The 20,813-nt window shown below is 36.5% G+C and overlaps 1 protein-coding gene across 1 annotated transcript in view; it reads left to right on the forward strand.

Moving 5' to 3' along the window:
• LOC150085556 (uncharacterized) overlaps positions 1-20,813 on the forward strand; it is a 327,690-nt gene that overhangs the window by 127,618 nt on the left and 179,259 nt on the right. Inside the window, exon 6 of the mRNA XM_090374600.1 lies at positions 11,445-11,559. Coding sequence (XP_090230726.1) covers positions 11,445-11,559 — 115 coding nt within the window. The remainder of the gene's footprint in view (positions 1-11,444; positions 11,560-20,813) is intronic.

Below are 20,813 nucleotides of genomic sequence, written 5' to 3' on the forward strand. Positions count from 1 at the left end.
CCTGAATATTATATTTAAATAGATATATTCAAATACTATAACCTAGAAAGGAAAGCCACCTTTCTTTAATCCCTCTTTTTATTTTTAGTTACTACTAACCCTTTTCTTCGCTTGGGTCACTAGGCGGCACCGCTCTTGCCTCCACGTGGCGGGGCTGGTAACCTGGGAGAAAAAGACAATCTCCCGGGGCCAAAAAGAGCATATCATGAGTAAATCAAACTCAGACTTATCTGGGCTGCCAGACGCAACCCAGATATCAAAAAAGAAAGACAGTTCCACAGCAGGAACGGCAAAGCGCCAAAAAACTGAGCCAGAGACATATCCAATTCCAACCTATCTAATCATCCATTCAACTGGTGAGAATGCAGTTGGCAAACTCTCTCCCTTTAGAATTCAAAAGGAATTGGAAAGTAAAGCAGGATCTCCAAAATCCGTAAAAAGACTCAGATCAGGAGATATTCTCATTGAGACATCTAATACCAAACATTCTGAGTGACTTCTGAAAACAAATTTCTTTGCAGGTCTCCCAGTAACTGTAACACCCCACAGATCACTAAACACCTCTAAAGGAGTGATCTCAAACTGGGACTTACTAGATGTAACTGAAGAAGAAATGCTAGAAGAACTGAAAGAACAAGGAGTTATTCATGTCAAGAGAATCTCCACGAGAAAAGATGGTAATCTGATCCCTACCCGCAATCTGATCTTGACCTTTAACACACCGAATCGTCCATCATCCATTAAGGCCGGATATCTGGTATGTAATGTCAGACCATATGTCCCAAACCCGCTACGGTGTTTCCGATGCCAGAAGTATGGACATTCCCAAACAGCTTGCCGGGGAACCCCTACTTGCGCAAAGTGTGGTTCAATCGAACACGATTGCGAAAACTGTAATGCTCCTCAATCAGTATGTCCAAATTGCAAAAAAGATCATCCCGCTTATGCCAGAATATGCGAGCGCTGGAAAAGTGAGAAACTTATCCAGAAATGTAAAACTGAGCATAATGTTTCTTACCAAGAAGCAAAAAGAATCATCTCACCACCAATTCATGCAGACAGACCTACGTATGCCCAAGCCACCAAAAAATTCCAATCAACCGGATCGCAAACTGAAATAACAGTACCTCCAAAACAGTCTTTCTCAAATTACGTAAAATCTTTGTACAGTGCAACTCAAACCCAAGCAGTAAATACACCAATTACCATACCACAAGAAAACATACACACTCCGGATGAAGGATTTAAAGAAAAACATATCCTAACTTCTAGTCAACAACAACAAATGGACACCAAAGAAAAATCAGCAGATGACCCTGTTCTTCAAATCTTTGTTGAAGAAGATATGGACACGGAAAGGCCTTCCTTCCCAAAAAAAGATAAAAACAAAAGTGAAAAACAGAAAACCTCAACAACCTGAAAACGCTCAGAAAGTCTAATAAGAGATAAACAATGAACAGAATAATACAATGGAACTGTCGTGGATTCCGCACCAATATCGATGACCTATACGATCTTTCCTGTAAATACTCACCAATATGTATCTGCCTTCAAGAAACTTATTTAAAACATCGACCAAAGAGGAAAACTAATTGAACAGTGTCTAGACAATAACAACCTCCTTCTTCTAAATGACGGTTCACCTACATACGTTCACCTTCCTTCAGGAACAAGCACTGCAATAGATTTGTCTATCTGTTCTGCAACCTTATATCCTATTCTAAAGTGGACGGTAAACAACGATCCGCTACATAGCGATCATTTCCCCATGCACCCAAAATACACCAAAACTGTCTCATTATAACATTATTAGAAAAGACAGAACCAATCAGAATATCGCACATGGTGGCGTAGCTATTTTAACAAACCCACATATTCCTACCAAACAGGTCTCACTGAACTCTCCCCTCGAGGCAATAGCAGTCCGTATAGCTGCTGACATCCATATGACAATCTGCTCCTTATACATTCCACCAAGCTATACCTTCCAGCAAAATGATCTCAACAATCTTATAACTCAACTCCCAACACCTTTCCTCATTCTGGGAGACTTAAATGGTCATCACACTCTTTGGGGTAACAACAACATCGACCAAAGAGGAAAACTAATTGAACAGTGTCTAGACAATAACAACCTCCTTCTTCTAAATGACGGTTCACCTACATACGTTCACCTTCCTTCAGGAACAAGCACTGCAATAGATTTGTCTATCTGTTCTGCAACCTTATATCCTATTCTAAAGTGGACGGTAAACAACGATCCGCTACATAGCGATCATTTCCCCATAATAATTGAATTACTTAATAAGCCCCCTCATCATCCTACTAAAATTCCGCATTGGCTTACTGATAAAGCAGATTGGCAGTCCTATAAAAAATTAACCAAGCTTGATCCCGAAATAATCCAAAATTCCACAACTGACGAAGCAGTTGACTATGTCACCAGAATGATATTACATGCAGCAGAACAAACCGTACCGAAATCCTCATCAAAATTACCGATTCATCCAAAAACCTGGTGGAGTGATGAATGCCTTGTGGCTAAAAAAATGCAAAGCAAAGCTTGGAATTCTTTTCGCCGGAGTCCAACTACAACCAATCTCATTCAATATAAGCGTGCTAGAGCAAGAGCGAGATATGTTAGACGCTGCAATAAAAAGGCTGCTTGGATCTGCTTCACTTCGACTATTAATCAAGCAATGCCTACACATAAAATTTGGAAAGCAATCAGAAAAATGAGTGGCAAATATAAACCGATACCCCTACCCATCATGGAATGGAGAGGGCAGAATGTAAATGATCCTGCTGGAATTGCCAATATACTAGGTGAAACCTTTGCAAAAACATCAGCAATAGAAAGTTATACACTGACCTTCAGAAGATTAAAAACAAGTTTAGAAAAACAAAAGTTAAACTTCTCTTCAAAAGGAGATGAACAATACAATTTACCTTTTACCATTCACGAATTACATAGAGCTTTGTCAACATCTAGACGCAGTGCTGTAGGACCAGATAACATTCACTATTCCATGATTCAGGAACTAAGTACCGAATCATTACAGTTACTTCTTCATCTATTCAACAGACTCTTCCTGGAAGATAAATTTCCTAATCAATGGCATCACGCTACGGTCCTTGCCTTCCCTAAACCAGGTAAAGACCCTACAAATCCCACTCATTATAGACCAATCGCCTTGACCAGTTGCATTTGCAAAATTCTCGAAAAGATGGTGAACCGCCGACTGATCTGGTACCTTGAAAATCTCAATCTGCTACATTCTGCACAATACGGTGTCCGACAAAACAGATCTACACTAGATATACTAGTCAGACTAGAGAATTCCATCCGTAATGCATTCCTCAGATCGGAACACCATGTGTTAGTCTGCTTTGACATCAGTAAGGCCTATGATTCCACGTGGAAGTATGGAATACTCCGTGAATTACATCGTCATGGACTTCGGGGTCACCTCCCGATTTTCATACAGAATTTCCTATGCAAGCGTACATTCCAGGTTCGATTCAAAACCTCACTGTCCCAAGTATTTTCCCAAGAAGAAGGAGTTCCTCAAGGCTCTGTACTCAGTGCTTCACTTTTTATAATTGCAATAAACTCCATTGCCGGACAAATTCCAGACACTGTTGATAAAGCACTGTTTGTAGACGATCTTAGTATTTGGTGTCATGCTAAAAATATGAATACTATTGAGAGACAGTTGCAAGTGGCAATAAATAAGATCTGTTCATGGGCTCAGACTAATGGATTTCAACTTTGTCCAGAAAAAACATTTTGCATCCATTTTTGCCGCCAACGCAAACTCCATCCCAATCCAGAGCTACAACTGAATCGCCAACCAATAGCAGTTCATCCGAGCATACGGTTCTTAGGAATCACTTTAGACCAGAAACTCACTTTTGTTGAGCATATCAAAAGACTAAGAAACTCATGTCAACAAAAACTAAATATCATCCGGGTTCTCTCTGCAACTAATTGGGGAGCTGATCGCCTTACTTTATTACGGCTATATAGAGCATTAATAAAATCAAAACTTGACTACGGAGCACCAGTCTATAGTTCAGCAAGACCTAGTGCCCTTCGCTGGCTTGACCCTATCCATCATAGTGGAATATGCGTTGCATTAGGAGCATATCGCACGTCACCAATACATAGCTTATATGCTGAAGCACACGAACCTCCTCTCTCGATCAGGCGACAACAACTGATACTACGTTACGCCTATAAAATTAGATCTATGCCAGAACACCCAAATTGGCAGATACTTTTCTCATCACAGCACACCAGGTTATACCAAAACCGGCCTAATGCTAATCGTCCTTTGGGTATGAGAATAAAACGCCTCTTAGAAGAACTAAATCTAACTTTAGACAATGTGGCACATAGCCTCCCATCCTCTCTTGCTCCTTGGAATATCATTCCGCCCTCATGTGATTTACATCTGCATGAATGGAATAAATCTACATTGCATAGAGAAAACTTCTTGCAGCTATACCATGCAGTAGTGAACCAGTATCCTAGCTTCTCCATAGTACATACTGATGGATCAAAGAATGATGTCCACGTTGGAATCGCCGCAGTTTTCCCAAACATCACATTAGCTTATCAGTTATCACGTGAGTTCAGTATATTTTCCGCAGAACTAATAGCAATTCAGGTTGCACTGAATCATATCGAGTCTTCCGATATCAACAACAGCATAATTTTCACAGATTCCTTAAGTGCACTTCAAGCACTAAAAAACACAATGAACATCACCCACCCAGTCGTGAAAAGAATAGTCAGCTCTCTGCATACCTTATCAGTACTTGGGAAAAACATACACTTCTGCTGGGTCCCAGGACATATGGCAATTCCTGGAAATGAACTAGCGGACAATGCTGCCAAATTAGCTCACCTACCACCCGAGAACAAGTGGAAAGTGCCTCATCAAGACTATCGAGCAATAATCCTGGAAAAATGCATGTGCCAATGGCAGTTATTATGGGAAAATCAGCCAAACAATAAACTTCGAAGTATCAAGCCAAACCTTGAGCGATGGCCTTCCAGCTTCAGTTCAATCCGACACCAGGAGGTAATATTGGCTCGTCTGCGAATAGGACATACAAATGTAACTCATGGTTATCTTTTAAGAGGAGAAACACCCCCTCAATGTCATCACTGTAATACAATGCTCACAGTGAAACACATTCTGGTTGAATGCACAAAATATACAAGAGAACGCCAGAATCTTTACACTTCATCCACTACAAAAGATCTTACACTTACCTCACTTTTAAACAATGAAACAAATGTCTCAAGCATTTATAACTTTCTCAAGATAATTAAAGTATATCACCTTCTTTAGTTAGGAAAAAAAAAAAAAAAAAAAAAAAACTTTCTGGTCCCTTCTTTCCATTTTCTCTATTTGAGAAAAAATGACATGCATAGTTACCATATGCATGGCGCACTATGGCCATAGTTGCCGATGCGCCCAAGAAATTCCCAAACAAACAAACAAACAAACAAACAAACAAACAAACAAACAAACAAACAAACTTCTCAAAAGATTTTGGCACCAAGAAAAGTCTCTTTCAGTAAATGAGTGCAAAATGGATAAAGAAAGGGCAATCATGACATGTACTACTGCTTCTGGGTTCCATAAATTGTAGTTACTAATATTTGGGGTGCCTCCGTAGCCAAGTGGGAAGGAGCAGCAGTGCGTAGCACATGCTTTCTTGATTAGACTGGGGTTTGATCCAGTCACCACCAAATACGGAGGATGCGGAAAGGTCAGAGAATGACCACCGCATATCCCCGAAGCAATATGGCCTTAGTTGCTAATACTCCTAAAAACCAAATAACAATAACAACAACTAATATTTGGAAAACCGGGGGGGGGGGGGGGACAACAACAAAAAAAAACAGATGGCTTCAGGATTTGTACAACTACTGGTTGTATACAAAAATGAATGAAATGCTTGGATGGACATAGTTGTTTTTAAGGAATGGTATGCTACTTTTTATACCTGATAATAAAATTATTAGAAAGAAGCTTGTAAGAAAGGAAGAGTGGTGTTGATCATTTTCATAATGGAAATAACATTAGGAGATTTGAAAATTTTTACCTGCCACACTTAAAACAACTATGCACAGATAAGATGGGGCATAGTTGTTTTTAGTGTGACAGGTAAAAATTTTCGCATCACATTCTTATCTCCTAATGTTATTTCCATTATGAAAATGCAACAGACTTGAATAGTTATCACATTAATACCATCTGTGTCTATTTACCTCGTTTTACATAATCACTGACTTATGAATAAGATTGGGGATCGAAAAACTCTTATGTAAATTGGAGACTGTCTACATACTTGTGTAAGGCACCTCCATAGCCAGGTGGGAAGGAACAGCAGTGCGTAGCACACGCTTCTTGATTAGACCGGGGTTCGAGCCCGTCACCACCAAATACGGTGGATGCGGAAAGGTTAGGAAATGACCACCGCATATTCCTGGAGCAATATGGCCTTAGTTGCTAATGCTCCTAAAAAAAAAACCAAATAACAATAACAATAACATACTTGTGAGATAAATATCAACAAAATGTGTTTTTCTGGTGCTGTAGGCAAATATATCTGTAGAGAAAATGTATTATTTGCAAACTTAGTGAAAGAAAATCCTTTCTGGACTTCTGATCTCTCCCCCCCCCCCCCCCGCCCCTTAGTGGCTTCAAAAGAAAATTTGACAAGGTCACTAGCCCATTTTGTGATATTAACATACGAGTGAAGAATTAACAGCATATTAGAACTGAAACAACACCAGCAGCTCTGTATAGGTAGCTTTAGCAACCAGGCTCATACATTATTATTATTTGGGAAAGAGCATATCCAGCCCAGGAGACCAAGCTTGCTCAGTCATTGTGCATTGAAGTTGCCTTTCTATTCAATTTCTGCGTAGTATGCAGATGAGTAGTCTAGCAGCTAGGCAGACCCAGTTTGATGCAACGGCTGTAATTTCCCAAAAATTGAAGTTCATTATGGCGCCTTGTGAGACATGATAGGTTGGTTTGCCAGAGATTGAGACATGACAACATCTACAGCCAGCACCCACTTGACCTCTGGCACCTCTGTAGCCAGGTGGGCAGGAGCAGCAGTGCATAGTGCACGCTTCTTGATTAGATCGGGGTTCGAGCCCATGAGCCACCAAATACGGAGGATGCGGAAAGGTCAGGGAATGACCACCGCATATCCCCGGAGCAATATGGCCTTAGTTGCTAATGCTCCTAAAAACCAAATAACAATAACTTGACCTCTACTGCCTAAGAAGCCAGCAGGGGAATCTTGTTAATTCCTTTCTGCTCATTAAGGATTATGATAATGCATTTGGTTGCCACTTCTAAGTCCATCTGCCCAAATTTTCTAGATCCTGTTGCAGTAACATACTGCCATTACTGTCATTAACAACCCTGCCAACCTTTGTATCATCTGCAAACTTCGAAACTAAGCCTGATATACCTTCATCAATATCATTGATAAATATACAAAACAACAGTGGACCCAACAGCGAACCCTGTGGGACTCCACTAATAACATTAGTCCACAAAGAGCAGCACCCATTGATTACCACCCTCTGTCTTCTCCCACTCAACCATCCTTTTATCCATTGTAGCAACTTACCCTTAATACTATTCTGTTCCAATTTGTACAGTAGTCTTCCATGCGCAACAGTGTCAAAAGCTTTCCTGAAATCCAAGTATATGATATCAAAATTATTTTTTGCATCTAGTTCCTTTGTAACCATATCATAATAACCAATCAAATTTGGTTGGTTATTATGATGGTTAATATTTTGTGGCAAGCATTGACTTGTCATAACTTGTTCGGTAGCTCATTTGACCCATGAGTCACTCATTTATCTATATTTAGTATGAATTTTAAAATGAGTAACCTTACTGAGCAGTGAATTTGCATCAGATTTTGTTTCAAATTAAGGAAAGTGCAAAAGAATTTTGTAAAATTTTATTAAATGCTTTCAGAGAAGATGCAGTGTGCCATTTGGAGATTCCTCAAAGTTTAAAAAGGACCTTTTGCCTGTTGAAGATGAACCTTGGTCTGGCTGACGTTTGACAACTAATGATTTAATTAATTATTTGTTTGTGATGTGATCAACGTTTAACTATCTGAAGTTGCTAGTGAAATTGGTATTTCTTGTGGGACAATTCAGTCAATTTTAACACATTTTGTGTTAAAATTGACTGAATTGTCATTTAGGGAAAAGGAGGTGATTATCCCTTTGTATCAGGCAATGGTCAGGCCACACCTTGAGTACTGCATACAGGTCCGGAGGCCTCATTTTAGGAAGGGTGTAGAGTTGCTTGAGCATGTATAGAGAAGGCCAACAAGATTGGTGAGTGGAACGAAGGGATCCTCTTACCAAGAAAGGCTTAAGTTCTGCAAATTGCAGTGGCTGGAGACTAGGCACCTGCGAGGTGATCTAGCGCCTCCGTAGCCAGGTGGGAAGGAGCAGCAGTGCGTAGCACACGCTTCTTGATTAGACCGGGGTTCGAGCCCGTCATCACCAAATACGGAGGATGCGGAAAGGTCAGGGAATGACCACCGCATATCCCGGAGCAATATAGCCTTAGTTGCTAATGCTCCTAAAAACCAAATAACAAAACAAAACAAACAAAGCAAGGTGATCTGATCGAGGTGTATAAGGCCTTGAATGGGTTGAGCATGTCGAATTCTTCCGCTTGCTCAGATTGCGGAATTCTTCTGCTTGCTCAGATTACGGAATTCTTCCACTTGTTCAGATTACGAACCTGAGGGGGCATAAATTCAATTTGAGGAAAGTCAGTTGTAGAATAGACGTGTGGAAATTTGCCTTTAGCCAGCGGTTGGTTAAATGCTGGAACAAACTTTCATCTGTTGTTATTGAAGTTGGTAGCTTAAATAAATTCAAGGAGGAACTGGACAAACTTTTAGAGGGAATGGATGTGTGAAAATTTTTTTTTTTTTTTGACTGATGCTACATAAGCTCATACACTTGCTTTCTTGCATCACATGCCTCCATTACTACTTCCTGAATATTCTCCTTCCTGAATATTAATTCATTTCCTCAGTTCCCAACTTTTTGATCAAACCTTGTATGCAATATCTACTCTTCACCCTTTTCAAATAATGAATACCTTTATAAATATGATATAAGACATGCAAAGGAAATAAAGTAAATTGCTTTGTTTATAAAATGTCAGTTATGCAAAAGTGGTATTAAACTAGAAGATGCTATGTATTTATAGATTCTCTTTTATGAATGAATAAAATCACATTGAGAAACTAAATGCTTATGCTTGATTTGTTTTTAGATTTTTATTTTTTCCAATGGCATATCCTTAAATATTGTGAATGATCATGCAGGTTTGCCCCCCCCCCCCCCGCACTTTATTATTCAGTGGCTCAGTATTGCATTTTGGAAACCAACTGTTGGTGCAATTGCATAAATGGACTGTATAATTTGATTTGAATTGTTTTAAGAACAAATTTTGCATGGGGGAGACAATTTGGAAATACCCCTGTAATACATGGAGTCAGTATAGCAGTAAATCTGCTCTTTTTATAAAATGTTATAAAAATCATCAATATCTTTTACATACCTGCCAACTCTACAGTTTATTTGAGAATTTTATGATGTTTTTGGATATGTCTTATCTTTTTCCTGATAAATATGGTTTTCTTCCAGTTATTATTCAAGTTTGTGGTATTTTTCAAACATGGATGTTATTATTATTATTATTTTTTTTTTTAAATATATTTTTTTCAGTTATGGACCTGCTAAACTTAATGATATGTGCTTAAAATCCAAAGTTAGGTGATTCTGTTCCTGTTTAGCATAAGTATAGTGACCATGCGCTTGTCTGGTATAAAAATAAATATATCTGGACTTTTTATATCATTTGTTTTGACAAGTATGTTTACATTGCTTTTTCATTTCTGTTTTTTTTTTTTTTTTATAAGTAGCATTAATGATGCAGTGGAGTTTATTACACCATAGTTATTCTGTGTTGTGTATTGTACTTGTGTCTGTAGTTAAAAGAAGGTTAAGTTAGTGTAAATATGTAAGTGTTCTGATTTTTTAGGGAATTGTATGCAAAAGAAGATTACATGCTTCAAATTTGTTGAATGATGTGACTGCTGTGGTAGTTAATTTGCATAATTTTATATGATGTGCTATAGTCACCTGATTCAGCCTTGTGGAATGTAAAGTTTCTGCATTAACAAGTATTATATAATTGAGCAGAATAAAAATAAATAAATAAATAAATAAAGCAAAGAAGTTTTAAAATATAGTTTTTTACATTTCATGATGCGAAATTTTCTTGCTGCAGCATATATGTACTGATTAGATATTCATTTGGAAGAAAAGTCTGGAAATGCTGTTCTAGAACATTCCGGCTAAAGAAGAATCTCTGTTAAAAGTCTTCTGTTTTTCAGTTTTTAAAAGTTTCCAGTGGTATTCTTTCATTCACTGAAGTCTATTCTGCTATTGTTTCACACTGAAATATTACTGTATATTAAAATTACTTGATATGAAAAAAATATGAACTGGGAAAATATGAAATATGAAAAATATTTGGGAGTGGTGCTACAGTTGAAATTGCCTAACTCTTACAAAATGAAAACTTTATATTATGGATTATGAAAATCAATATTGTCTTTTGCATTGTAGAATGGATAATCTATAGTTATGTTTTGTGAGTATAATTCTAAATCATTTGCTTAAATCGGGAATGCCGACCGGGCTAGCCAGGTGGGTAAAGTGCCTGCCTGGCAACCCAAAGGTCGTGGTTTGAATCCCACCTCTGGCTTGGATCAGAGTAAAATGCAAAACCTTTGGGAGGTGCATTATGGCCAAAGAAGCCGATGCACCAACAATTAACAAAAAAAAAAAAAAGATTGGGAACAGCAGCTCCTGCTCTTAGAGGAAGCAATTTAGAATTATATCCACAAAATATCTATTTAGATTATCAGTTGTGATTAGAGTTGTCCTTAATTTTCTGTGTAAAAATTTTCATGCCTTTTAAAACAATACAAAAAAAAAAAATTGCTTCATTGAAATAATTTAATTGCTAAATTGAAATCTACACATTTAATTTTTATTTTTAAACTTGTATGGTATTGATAATATTTAGGTCCCAAAAAATTTGCACATTTTTTAAGCTTATCAAGTAAACCCACTTTTTGTTTTTTTGTTTTTTAAGATAAATTAATAAAAATTAATTTTTTGAAGTTCATTAAAATAAAAATAATGTATTTCATTATAGCTGAGTTTAAAATTAATGAACAGAATTCACTATTAGGCTCCTGATCTTTGTTGAAAGAGGGCACTTTTGTTTGAGTATGCATGAATTTTTGTTTGATGTACAACACAATTAAATATTATTTCTCAACAGTGGCAGTGAGGCTTCATCAAAATCAAAGTTGGAAAGTAGAAAGACAACTAAAGGGCTTAAAGCAGTGCAGAAAGATTTCCTCAAATCAGTCACAGCTCGATTAACTGTAGCTCAAGTAAGTAATGTGATAAATGTCTGTACAATGCTGTTCAAACAAAAATCCTCCATCACCCTGCTGCTTTCACTGAAACCATTCTTGGAGATTAATGCAGTATTAATATATTAGATGAATATCCATAATATAGAGCTTGAAGATGTTTCATGCCTAGATTGTGATAAACTAATATAAATAGCAAGACTTGCATCCATTTTTTTATATTATATTTTGCGTCTCTTGCTGTAAATCAGAGCCACTACTTGTTATGAGAAATGAGAATGTTCATCACAATGAAAATACTATCTATTGTATGTGGGGTACCAAATAATGTCTTTTTCTTAGCCTATGGTGCAAAAATGGATGCTAGTCCTCTATTTATAATTAAATAAATGTACAAACCTGCAAATATACTATACCTGCTATAAAAAGAGTTTATGCCAAAATTGAATCCAAAATGATTTTTAAACTTAATATTTACATAAAGAATTATTTTAATTAAAGGTACCACACTTCCTTTTATTTTATAGAGGGGAAAAATATCATCTTTCAGTAGCAGTATAAGTTCCTTCGGCATGTGTTTGCACTTAATATTGATTGAAAAATATATTTCTCTGGCTTAATTAGCAAGAGAAATATATAACTTTGTGTAATTTATAATTTATGTTCATCAATCACGGCTTATTTGTTTTAAAACCTATTTAATTAACATTACTAAGATGTGATATATCTCCTGTACAGTTATAAAAATCAGTTCAGACTTATTACATTTCTCAAAGTTCTTCAGTGAAAAGTGGTTTTCACTGCAGTTAGAAAAAGCAGTCACAGCTATTTTTCTAAAATAACTGTGACTGCTATCCTTCCTTTAGGCACCTCCGTCGCCAGGTGGGCAGGAACAGCAGTGTGTAGCACATGCTTCTTGATTAGACTGGGGTTCGAGCCCGTGACCACCAAATATGGGCGGCGCCTCCGTAGCCAGGTAGGAAGAAGCAGCAGTGTGTAGCACACGCTTCTTGACTGGATCGGGGTTCGAGCCCGTCACCACCAAATACGGAGCATGAGGAAAGGTCAGGGAATGACCACTGCACCGGAGCAATATGGCCTTAGTTGCTAATGCTCTTAAAAACCAAATAACAACAACAATAACAACCAAATATGGAGGATGCAGAAAGGTCAGGGAATGACCACCGCATATCCCCGGAGCAATATGGCCTTAGTTGCTAATGCTCCTAAAAACCAAATAACAACAATATCCTTCCTTTTGATTCCTCTTGAGATAGGAGGAACTTTTATGAATTTTCTATGCCAATTTTTTGTGTGCAATTTAGTTAGTGTGAAAGCTGTGTGTTTTTTTTTTTAATCTAAAAATGGGGTTTTAAATCCTGCAATTAGGTAAAGTAAATATACATATATCATAGCTTTATCTGGTACAGAACTTATTCCAAAAACTCAGTCAGTTAGAATTGACATGGCTTAATACTTTTCATATCTAAAAGGTAGGATAAATGTGAGTTGTCTCATACAAATTAACTCTTTACATAGTATAAATGTAAGTTGTGATTAACTCTCTATGTTGTACAACTCTTTATGCAATATAAGTGTTAACTCTTTATGCAATATAAGTGTTAATTATATTAATCATTAGTTATTAATTTAAAATATTAATTACGTTAAAAGTGTTAACTATTACATGGCTAACTGGTAGTTGGATGGAAGAACTCCTTTAGGGTTCCCACAAATTGAAATGTAGTTAAAATAATTTTACAATGTAATCTTCTTTTAGATTCCATAAAATGTTCCATTAACTAGCAATTACTACTTATAGCATATTTATGAATTTTTAACATTAATTATGTGGAAATAACATATTTCTTATGAACTTTATTATAACAGCTAATTTATTAAATGCCAAATGAAAGGTTATTTAACAGTAATAACCAACACCCAGTACACCCATTAGTTAAAGAGGATTCAGAAGTGGCAAAGATATAATTAGTTCAAACCACAGGGTTTTCTGCGGTGACATTTTGAAAATTGTCACTCAAGTCTAGAGTGACATTTTCCAAATATCCACATATGGATACAATAATTAACCATCTATTACTATGTATATAATTATATGTATATATAATTATATGTATATAACATTACTATGTATATAACTATGTATATAATTATATACATAGTCTAAATTTGTTCGCAGCTTGAGGCTCTAGCCCTAAATGCGCCTTAGTCCATCTATTACTAATATCTTCAAAAAAAAAAAAAAAAAAAAAAACAGTTCAGTTACAGATTTGGGATTGTCAGGTGTTTCATGTGATTCTTTTCAGCCCACACAACACAGTTATGTATATGGCATCATCATGAATATAAAAGTGGACCTTGTCTGATCATAAAAGTCAACCTAGCTGTTGCTGGTCATATTTGAGTTTGGTAAAACACAGGTGTGTAAAATTCAGATAAAACAACCCTTGAACAGTTTTGAACATACAACAGTGTAGTTTCAGAATCCTGGTAATTGTTTTGAGTACTGATTCCTTTTGTTATTTGTAAACATCTGGATACTTGTCTTGCGGGCGCCTCCGTAGCCCGGTGGGAAGGAGCAGCAGTGCGTAGCACATGCTTCTTGATTAGACCGGGGTTCGAGCCCGTCACCACCAAATATGGAGGATGCGGAAAGGTCAGGGAATGACCACCGCATATCCCGGAGCAATATGGCCTTAGTTGCTAATGCTCCTAAAAACCAAATAACAACAATAAAAACAACTTGTCTTGCGCTGAATTTCCTAAGAGGGAAGTTGAAGGTAATTTTTTTAGAGTATGGCTAATCTTGGCAGTGGTGACTACCCATTACCAAGAGAAAGAACATTTACTTTTTATTAATTCTTTGTTCTCCTTTATAAGCTTTCAGGGCAGCTGTAGCATTATTACCATTTTGATAAGAGTGGACAAAAGAAATTATTCCAAAGAGCATGTCATTTTATTAACTATGGATTCTGTTGCTTTTCTTCCCATTCCTTATCTTGAAACATGTCATACATTATTCACCTTTGTATGCCATGAAATAAAAATAAAAATTCTTTATTTGTATATAAGTCCACAATAAAACTTGTTTATTATACTTTCTTATATATGTAGATTCATTTGTTTGTCAAAATATTTGCATATTTTTACATTAATTTACTTTATAATCATCCTGCATATTCTCATTATGCCTTTCATCTAGTAGTCATGAATTTGTTTTAATGGCAAATTAATGTTTTTGTATCCTTTTGTGTAATAAATTATGTTTATTTATACATTTTATGTGCTGAATGAATATCTCTGTAAAGAAAAGTTTTATTTGATTTGACAAATTATTTATTTATTTAGTTTTTTTTTTTTTTTAATGAAAATTAGTTGTTGAAACTTATGGTACTCTAGTACTATGTTTGTGTTAGTGTTTGAAAATAAGAAAAACACTTAATTACATTGAATTTCTATCGGGTGGAATTTTAGGAATATACATGTGGTGGAAGGTTCCGGAAATCAGGAGTAGAGGGGTTAAATGAAGATGAAGAAGTTATGTTGTTGAGTTTGGGTTTGAATTGAATGGATGTGGACTGTTTGTTGCATGTGTTTGAAATGTATTAGAAGAAAGGTGAAATTATGTATCCTGTAATCAAACTCAATATTTAGAATGTTCATTTACAATACAGATATTTTCAAAGACAGATCCTATGAAAATATCCGTAGAAAAGGCATGCTCCATATTCTGAACATCTGTGTGTTAGGAGGTTAGTTTGTGAGAGAAGAGAAGGGAAGGGGAGAGGAGGCAAGGGGTGGATCATTGATTACTCAGACTGTTACTGTCTAGGATTTTTAAAGATGCTTTTGGGAACCTTAGCTGATAATGGGAACAGTATTCCAAATTAGGTGGATTTTGTGTTTGGGGTTAAGAAAACTTCGGTAATAAAATAAAGCTAGTAGGGAAAAAACAAAACACTTAGTTTTTGGATAGTGGAAACAATATTTATGATAAATAGTCAGTACTAGATGGTACTATTTTGACTCCTGTTTTGAAATATAAACCTGCACTTTTACTAATTTTCTGTAATAAGCCAATGCAGCCAAGTGCTAGGGATTAAAATAAACTTGTAACTTTCATTTTCATTTAATTGGAATATACACGTATGCATTTAAACAGAAAATTTCTCCCACACATTGCTTGGCTGCTTGTTTAGATTTAATATGTTATTCTGTTTTGGTTCAAAGGAGAGACCAGGAAGTTCCAAAGCACATCTCTAATGGCAGTCTCAGTTTTTAATTTAACAATGGATTTGTCTCTTTAGTGATGCTGTTTTAATAAAAAAGTAAAATAACCAAATATAGGTCAACTTGTGGATAAGTTATTTCTAAAGTGAGCATATGCACAAGCCTTTAAATTTGCTCTCAGTGGAGGGAGTAAAGCTTCCACAGACTGTCAGAAAAATAAAACCTATAGTAGCAGCTGTTATCACATTAAAGTTTTTAACTTTGAATGAGTATAGATGCAAAAATCATTTTCCATTGTGATTTATAATAGATATTTTAAGCAGGCCAGTAGTTAGTAGTGGCAAATATGATGCAAGAATGTATATAGCATCAGCCCAAAAAAAAAAAAAAAAAAAAAAACAATTCCCATATTACTTTTCCATCCCTTCTTCCTTGAATTTAGTCAAACTACCCACTTCCACAAAAAAAAAACACCGATGGCAATTTGTTCCAACATTAAATCTGCCCCTGCTTGAAGGCAAATTTCCACATATCTATTCTGCATCCATCCTTCCTCAATATGAATTTGTGTATATTCTGTGCAAGAGGAAGAATGCCATCAGCATTGAGTTTACTTAGTCCTTTCAAAGCCTTAAGCACCTCAGTCAGATCTTCTTGCAGGTGTCTAGTCTTCAGATGTAGTTTGCAGAACTGAAGCCATTCTTGGTGAGAGCATCCTTTTGTTCCCCTCACTAACCTCATTACTGTTCTCTGCATCCAAACAAATTCATGTCCTTCCTAAAATGAGGCTTCAGTTCTGTATGTATTACTCAAGGTATGACCTAACCATTGCATTATACAAGGGGATAATTACCTCCTTATGCATGCTGGCAAAATTCCTTTATTATCATTGTCAAAACCCCCAAATCCCTGGCAGCCTGCCTGCACTGCTCAGAACTTCATATCTAACTGCACAATTATCTCCCTGGTCTTTTTCATTATATTGAGTGTGGTACCAGATAACTGATATATTAATCTGGGACTACTGCTAACCATATGCACTGCAGTACCTTGAATTTGTCAATGTTAAACTTCAGTTGCCATTTTTACCCATCTGCCTAATTTTTTTTAGATCATGTTACAGTAGCATACCCTTTGTATTGTCATTAACCACCCTGCTAATGTTTGCATCATCTGCAAACTTAGACATTAAGCCTGATATCACTTTGTCAGTATCACTAAATATAGTAAACAATAATGGGTCCAGTACTCAATCCTGGGGAACTCCACTAATTGCAGTAATCCAAGAAGAGCAGTGCACATCCTGCACTGCTGCAATATCTTTCTATTTTAGAGCAGTGCACATTGATAGCCTCTTTCTCTTCTCCCACTTAATCACCCATTAGCAGTAACTTGTCCCTAATACCACGCTGCTCTAGTTTGTACAGAAGTGATTTTTGTAGAACTGTGTTGAAAGATTTTCTGAAATCTAAGTATATGATGTCAAAATTATTTTTTGCATCCAATTCATTTTTTTCTGCATCATAGTATCCAATCAGACTGGTCAGACAAGATTGCCCCTTAACAAATTTGTGCTGTGACCATTCCTCTCTAAATCATCCTGCATTGCTTCTTTAACTAGCAATTCCATTATTTTTCCTGGAACAGAAGTCAAATAACAGGTCTGTAATTACTCATGTCACCCTTTGATTCCTCTTTTTGAATGGGAGAATACATTTGTACATCTCCAATCCATAGGGAACCCCCCCCCCCCGAATCCAAGGCTGCTCTCATAATTATAGCTAAAGGTTTGCTTACCTCTTTTACTGCATCCTTTAATATAATTGGATAGATCTCATCCACCTGAGATGCCTTTTTTATGTTCAGCTTCAGCTATTATTATTAGTAGTGGCATTGGGACAGAGGAGAACAGGTATTCTGTGTGTTATCAGATGCCCAATCTAAAACACTGATGGATCCAATATCTTTCTATTTTAGAAGATTTAGAAGTCCAGTTGGCCTGCCTCCCTAAAATCCACTCATGCTCACCTTCTCGATGGTAAGCCCTGTTACATCACTTTGGTGGCAGTGAATGTGTAGAGTGGTTTCTCTTCAAGATGCCTGGTCAGTGTGAAGAGGAAAAGACAAACCCTCTAGCACATGACAATGTGAAGAAACAAATTGCCCTCAGTCCCCAGTGGCTTTCACTCCCCCTCTTATGTCAGTGAGAGGATTAGAGGGAAGCAGAGGTTGCTAAGAATATCTGGGTACGAACAGGCTGCCATGCACAGAAACTGAACTTCGCCTGTTACGATATAAGATTGCTCATCTGTGAAGATAGGATATTAGAGCTGGAAAAGGAATTAGAAAATGTAAATTGGAATATCATCGGCTTGGCTAAAACAAGAAGAAATGAATCACTTAAAGTTTATCAAGTGGAAATCTGTGGTACAGCAATGGAAACAGTGAAAAGAGCAAAGGTGGAGTTGGCTTTCTGGTCCATAAAGATATAAAAACCAACGTTTTGGAATTCAAAAGTACATCACCAAGGGTGTCAAGACTACTACTCAGGATTTCTAAGAGGTACAAATTAAAGGTTATAATGATATGCACCAACATCAAGCCATGATGATGAAGAGATTGAAGAAGTGTACACTGAAATTGATAGACATCTAGATGAACAGAAAACTTGCTACACCATTATTATGGGGGACTTCAATGCTAAGGTTGGAAAGAGACAAAACAACGCAGAAAGGGAAACTATAAGAAATTTTGGAATAAGTGAAAGGAATGAAAGAGGTGAAAGACTTTGCAGAATCTCAAGGAATGTCAGTAATGAACACTTTCAAGAAAAGGGTGAACAGAAAGTGAACTTGGAAGAGCTCAAACGGAGTAACAACTAATGAAATTGACTTCATCCTCACTAACAGAAGATATATTATGAATGATGTTACCATCCTGAACAAGGTAAATGTTGGAAGTAATCACAGAATGGTAAGATGTACACTTGATATAGATGTAGGAAAGGAAAGGAAAAAACTGACTCGAGTAAATAATACAAAGGTCTTTGAGATAACAGAAGAGGAGAAAAAGCAGTATATACTGGAACTTAAGAATAAGTTTGAGCTTCTGCAGACCTTTCAGGACCAAGATATCGATGAAGAATACAACTTTCTGAAAATGATAAACTCCGAGAAACCTATAGGTAAAAAGAAATCCAAAGAAGAAAAAATTAATCAAGAAACACTTGTTGTGATGAACCAAATATGAAAATGAAGAGCAAGATAAACACTGACAAGGACAAAATTGAGTATACTGAGTTATGCAAAGCCATTAGAAAGAGACTGAGAGATGACATATGAAGATTTAATACAAGAAAAGTAGAACATAAGAAGATTTAATAAGAAGATACAAGAAAAGTAGAACAAGCATTAAGGGAAAACAAATAACTTAAATCAGCAGTCACGAGCAGTAATACAGAAAGACAAATGATACTGAAACTGAAGAATAGTGATGGTGTACTTATAAATAGTGGAGAAGGCATAATTCAAATAGCAGAAGACTTCAGGAGCAAGGGAATGATGCCAGCAATGGGGAAGATGGATTACAAATTAGCAACACATATGACACACCCACCAATATCCTTCTTGATGAGGTAGAACGTACATCAAAGAAAATGAAGAATCAGAAAGCATCAGGTGAAGATAAAGTTTCTGTAGAGTTGTTAAAGTTAGGAGGAAGAAACATGACACAGAAACTGGCAAGACTCTTCACAAAATACATTAGGAAAGGCGTGACACCTAAGAACTGGAATAATGATATCATTATTTTGCTGCATAAGAAAAGAGATAAATCAGAAATTGCAAATTATAGACCAATTAGCTTGTTGTCCCACACCTACAAGTTGTTCACAAGGGTCATTATTGACAGATTAGAAAGAATACTTGATGAGAATCAACTGAAAGAGCAAGCTGGCTTTAGGACAGAATTCTCAACTATAGCTCACCTTCGCGTAATATCGCAGCTAATGGAGAAAGCAAATGAATATAAAACACCATTATGCCTGGCATTTGTGGATTATGAAAAGGCATTTGACTCCATACAGCATAATACAATGTTAAAGCCACTGTAAAGACAAGGCATAGATACCCCATACATTATGACATTGAAGAAAATATATAAGAATGCTACCTCCTTTATTAGACTAAACAAAGATAGTAGCAAATTAAAAATTGAGAAAGAAGTTTGACAAGGAGACAGTATCTCTGAAGTTGTTTACTGCTGCCCCTGAGGAAGTCTGGCACATTATGTCCTTAGCTGCAAATGCGCCATTAAAAACCAAACCAAGCCAAACCCTGAGGAAGCTTTCAGAAGATTGGAGAGTACCTAACCATTTATGATTTGCAGATGACATTGTGATCATAAGCCATGATCCCAAAGAATTAGAAGAAAATCTTAATCACTTATGCAGAGTTAGTAAGGATTTTGGACTAAAGATGGCTAAAACAAAAGTAATGATGAACAAGTATGCTACAGAAAGGGATATAATCACTGAAGGAGCAGTAATTGAAAAGGTGGATTCATATACTTATCTGGGACAAGTCATTAGCTGTGATAATATATGGCTGGAAGTCAAGAGAAGAATAAATTTTGGATGGATAACATTCAGGAAATATAGTCATATTGAGGAGCAGTATCCCAATTTGTCTGAAATGTAACATAATTAACCAATGTATACTCCCCACCATGACTTATGGAAGTGAAACATTTGCACTCGCCAAAAGAATGGAAGAGAAGCTGAAAACTACACAACGAAAAATGGAACGAATTATATTAGGAATCAGACTGTTGGATAAGAAGAGAAACACATGGATTAGGCAGTAAACATGAGTAAAGGACATTCTTATGAAAACTAGAAACTGAAATGGACTTGGGCAGGACACATAGTTTGAAGACCTGATGACAGATGGACTAAGAAAATAATAGAATGGTACCCAAGAGGAGCTAAAAGAAAACCTGGAAGACAACAATGGATGGCCATT

This window comes from Mastigoproctus giganteus, chromosome 5, assembly GCF_048544385.1.
Source record: "Mastigoproctus giganteus isolate SK-2022 chromosome 5, ASM4854438v1, whole genome shotgun sequence".
Classification (NCBI taxonomy): domain Eukaryota; kingdom Metazoa; phylum Arthropoda; class Arachnida; order Uropygi; family Thelyphonidae; genus Mastigoproctus; species Mastigoproctus giganteus.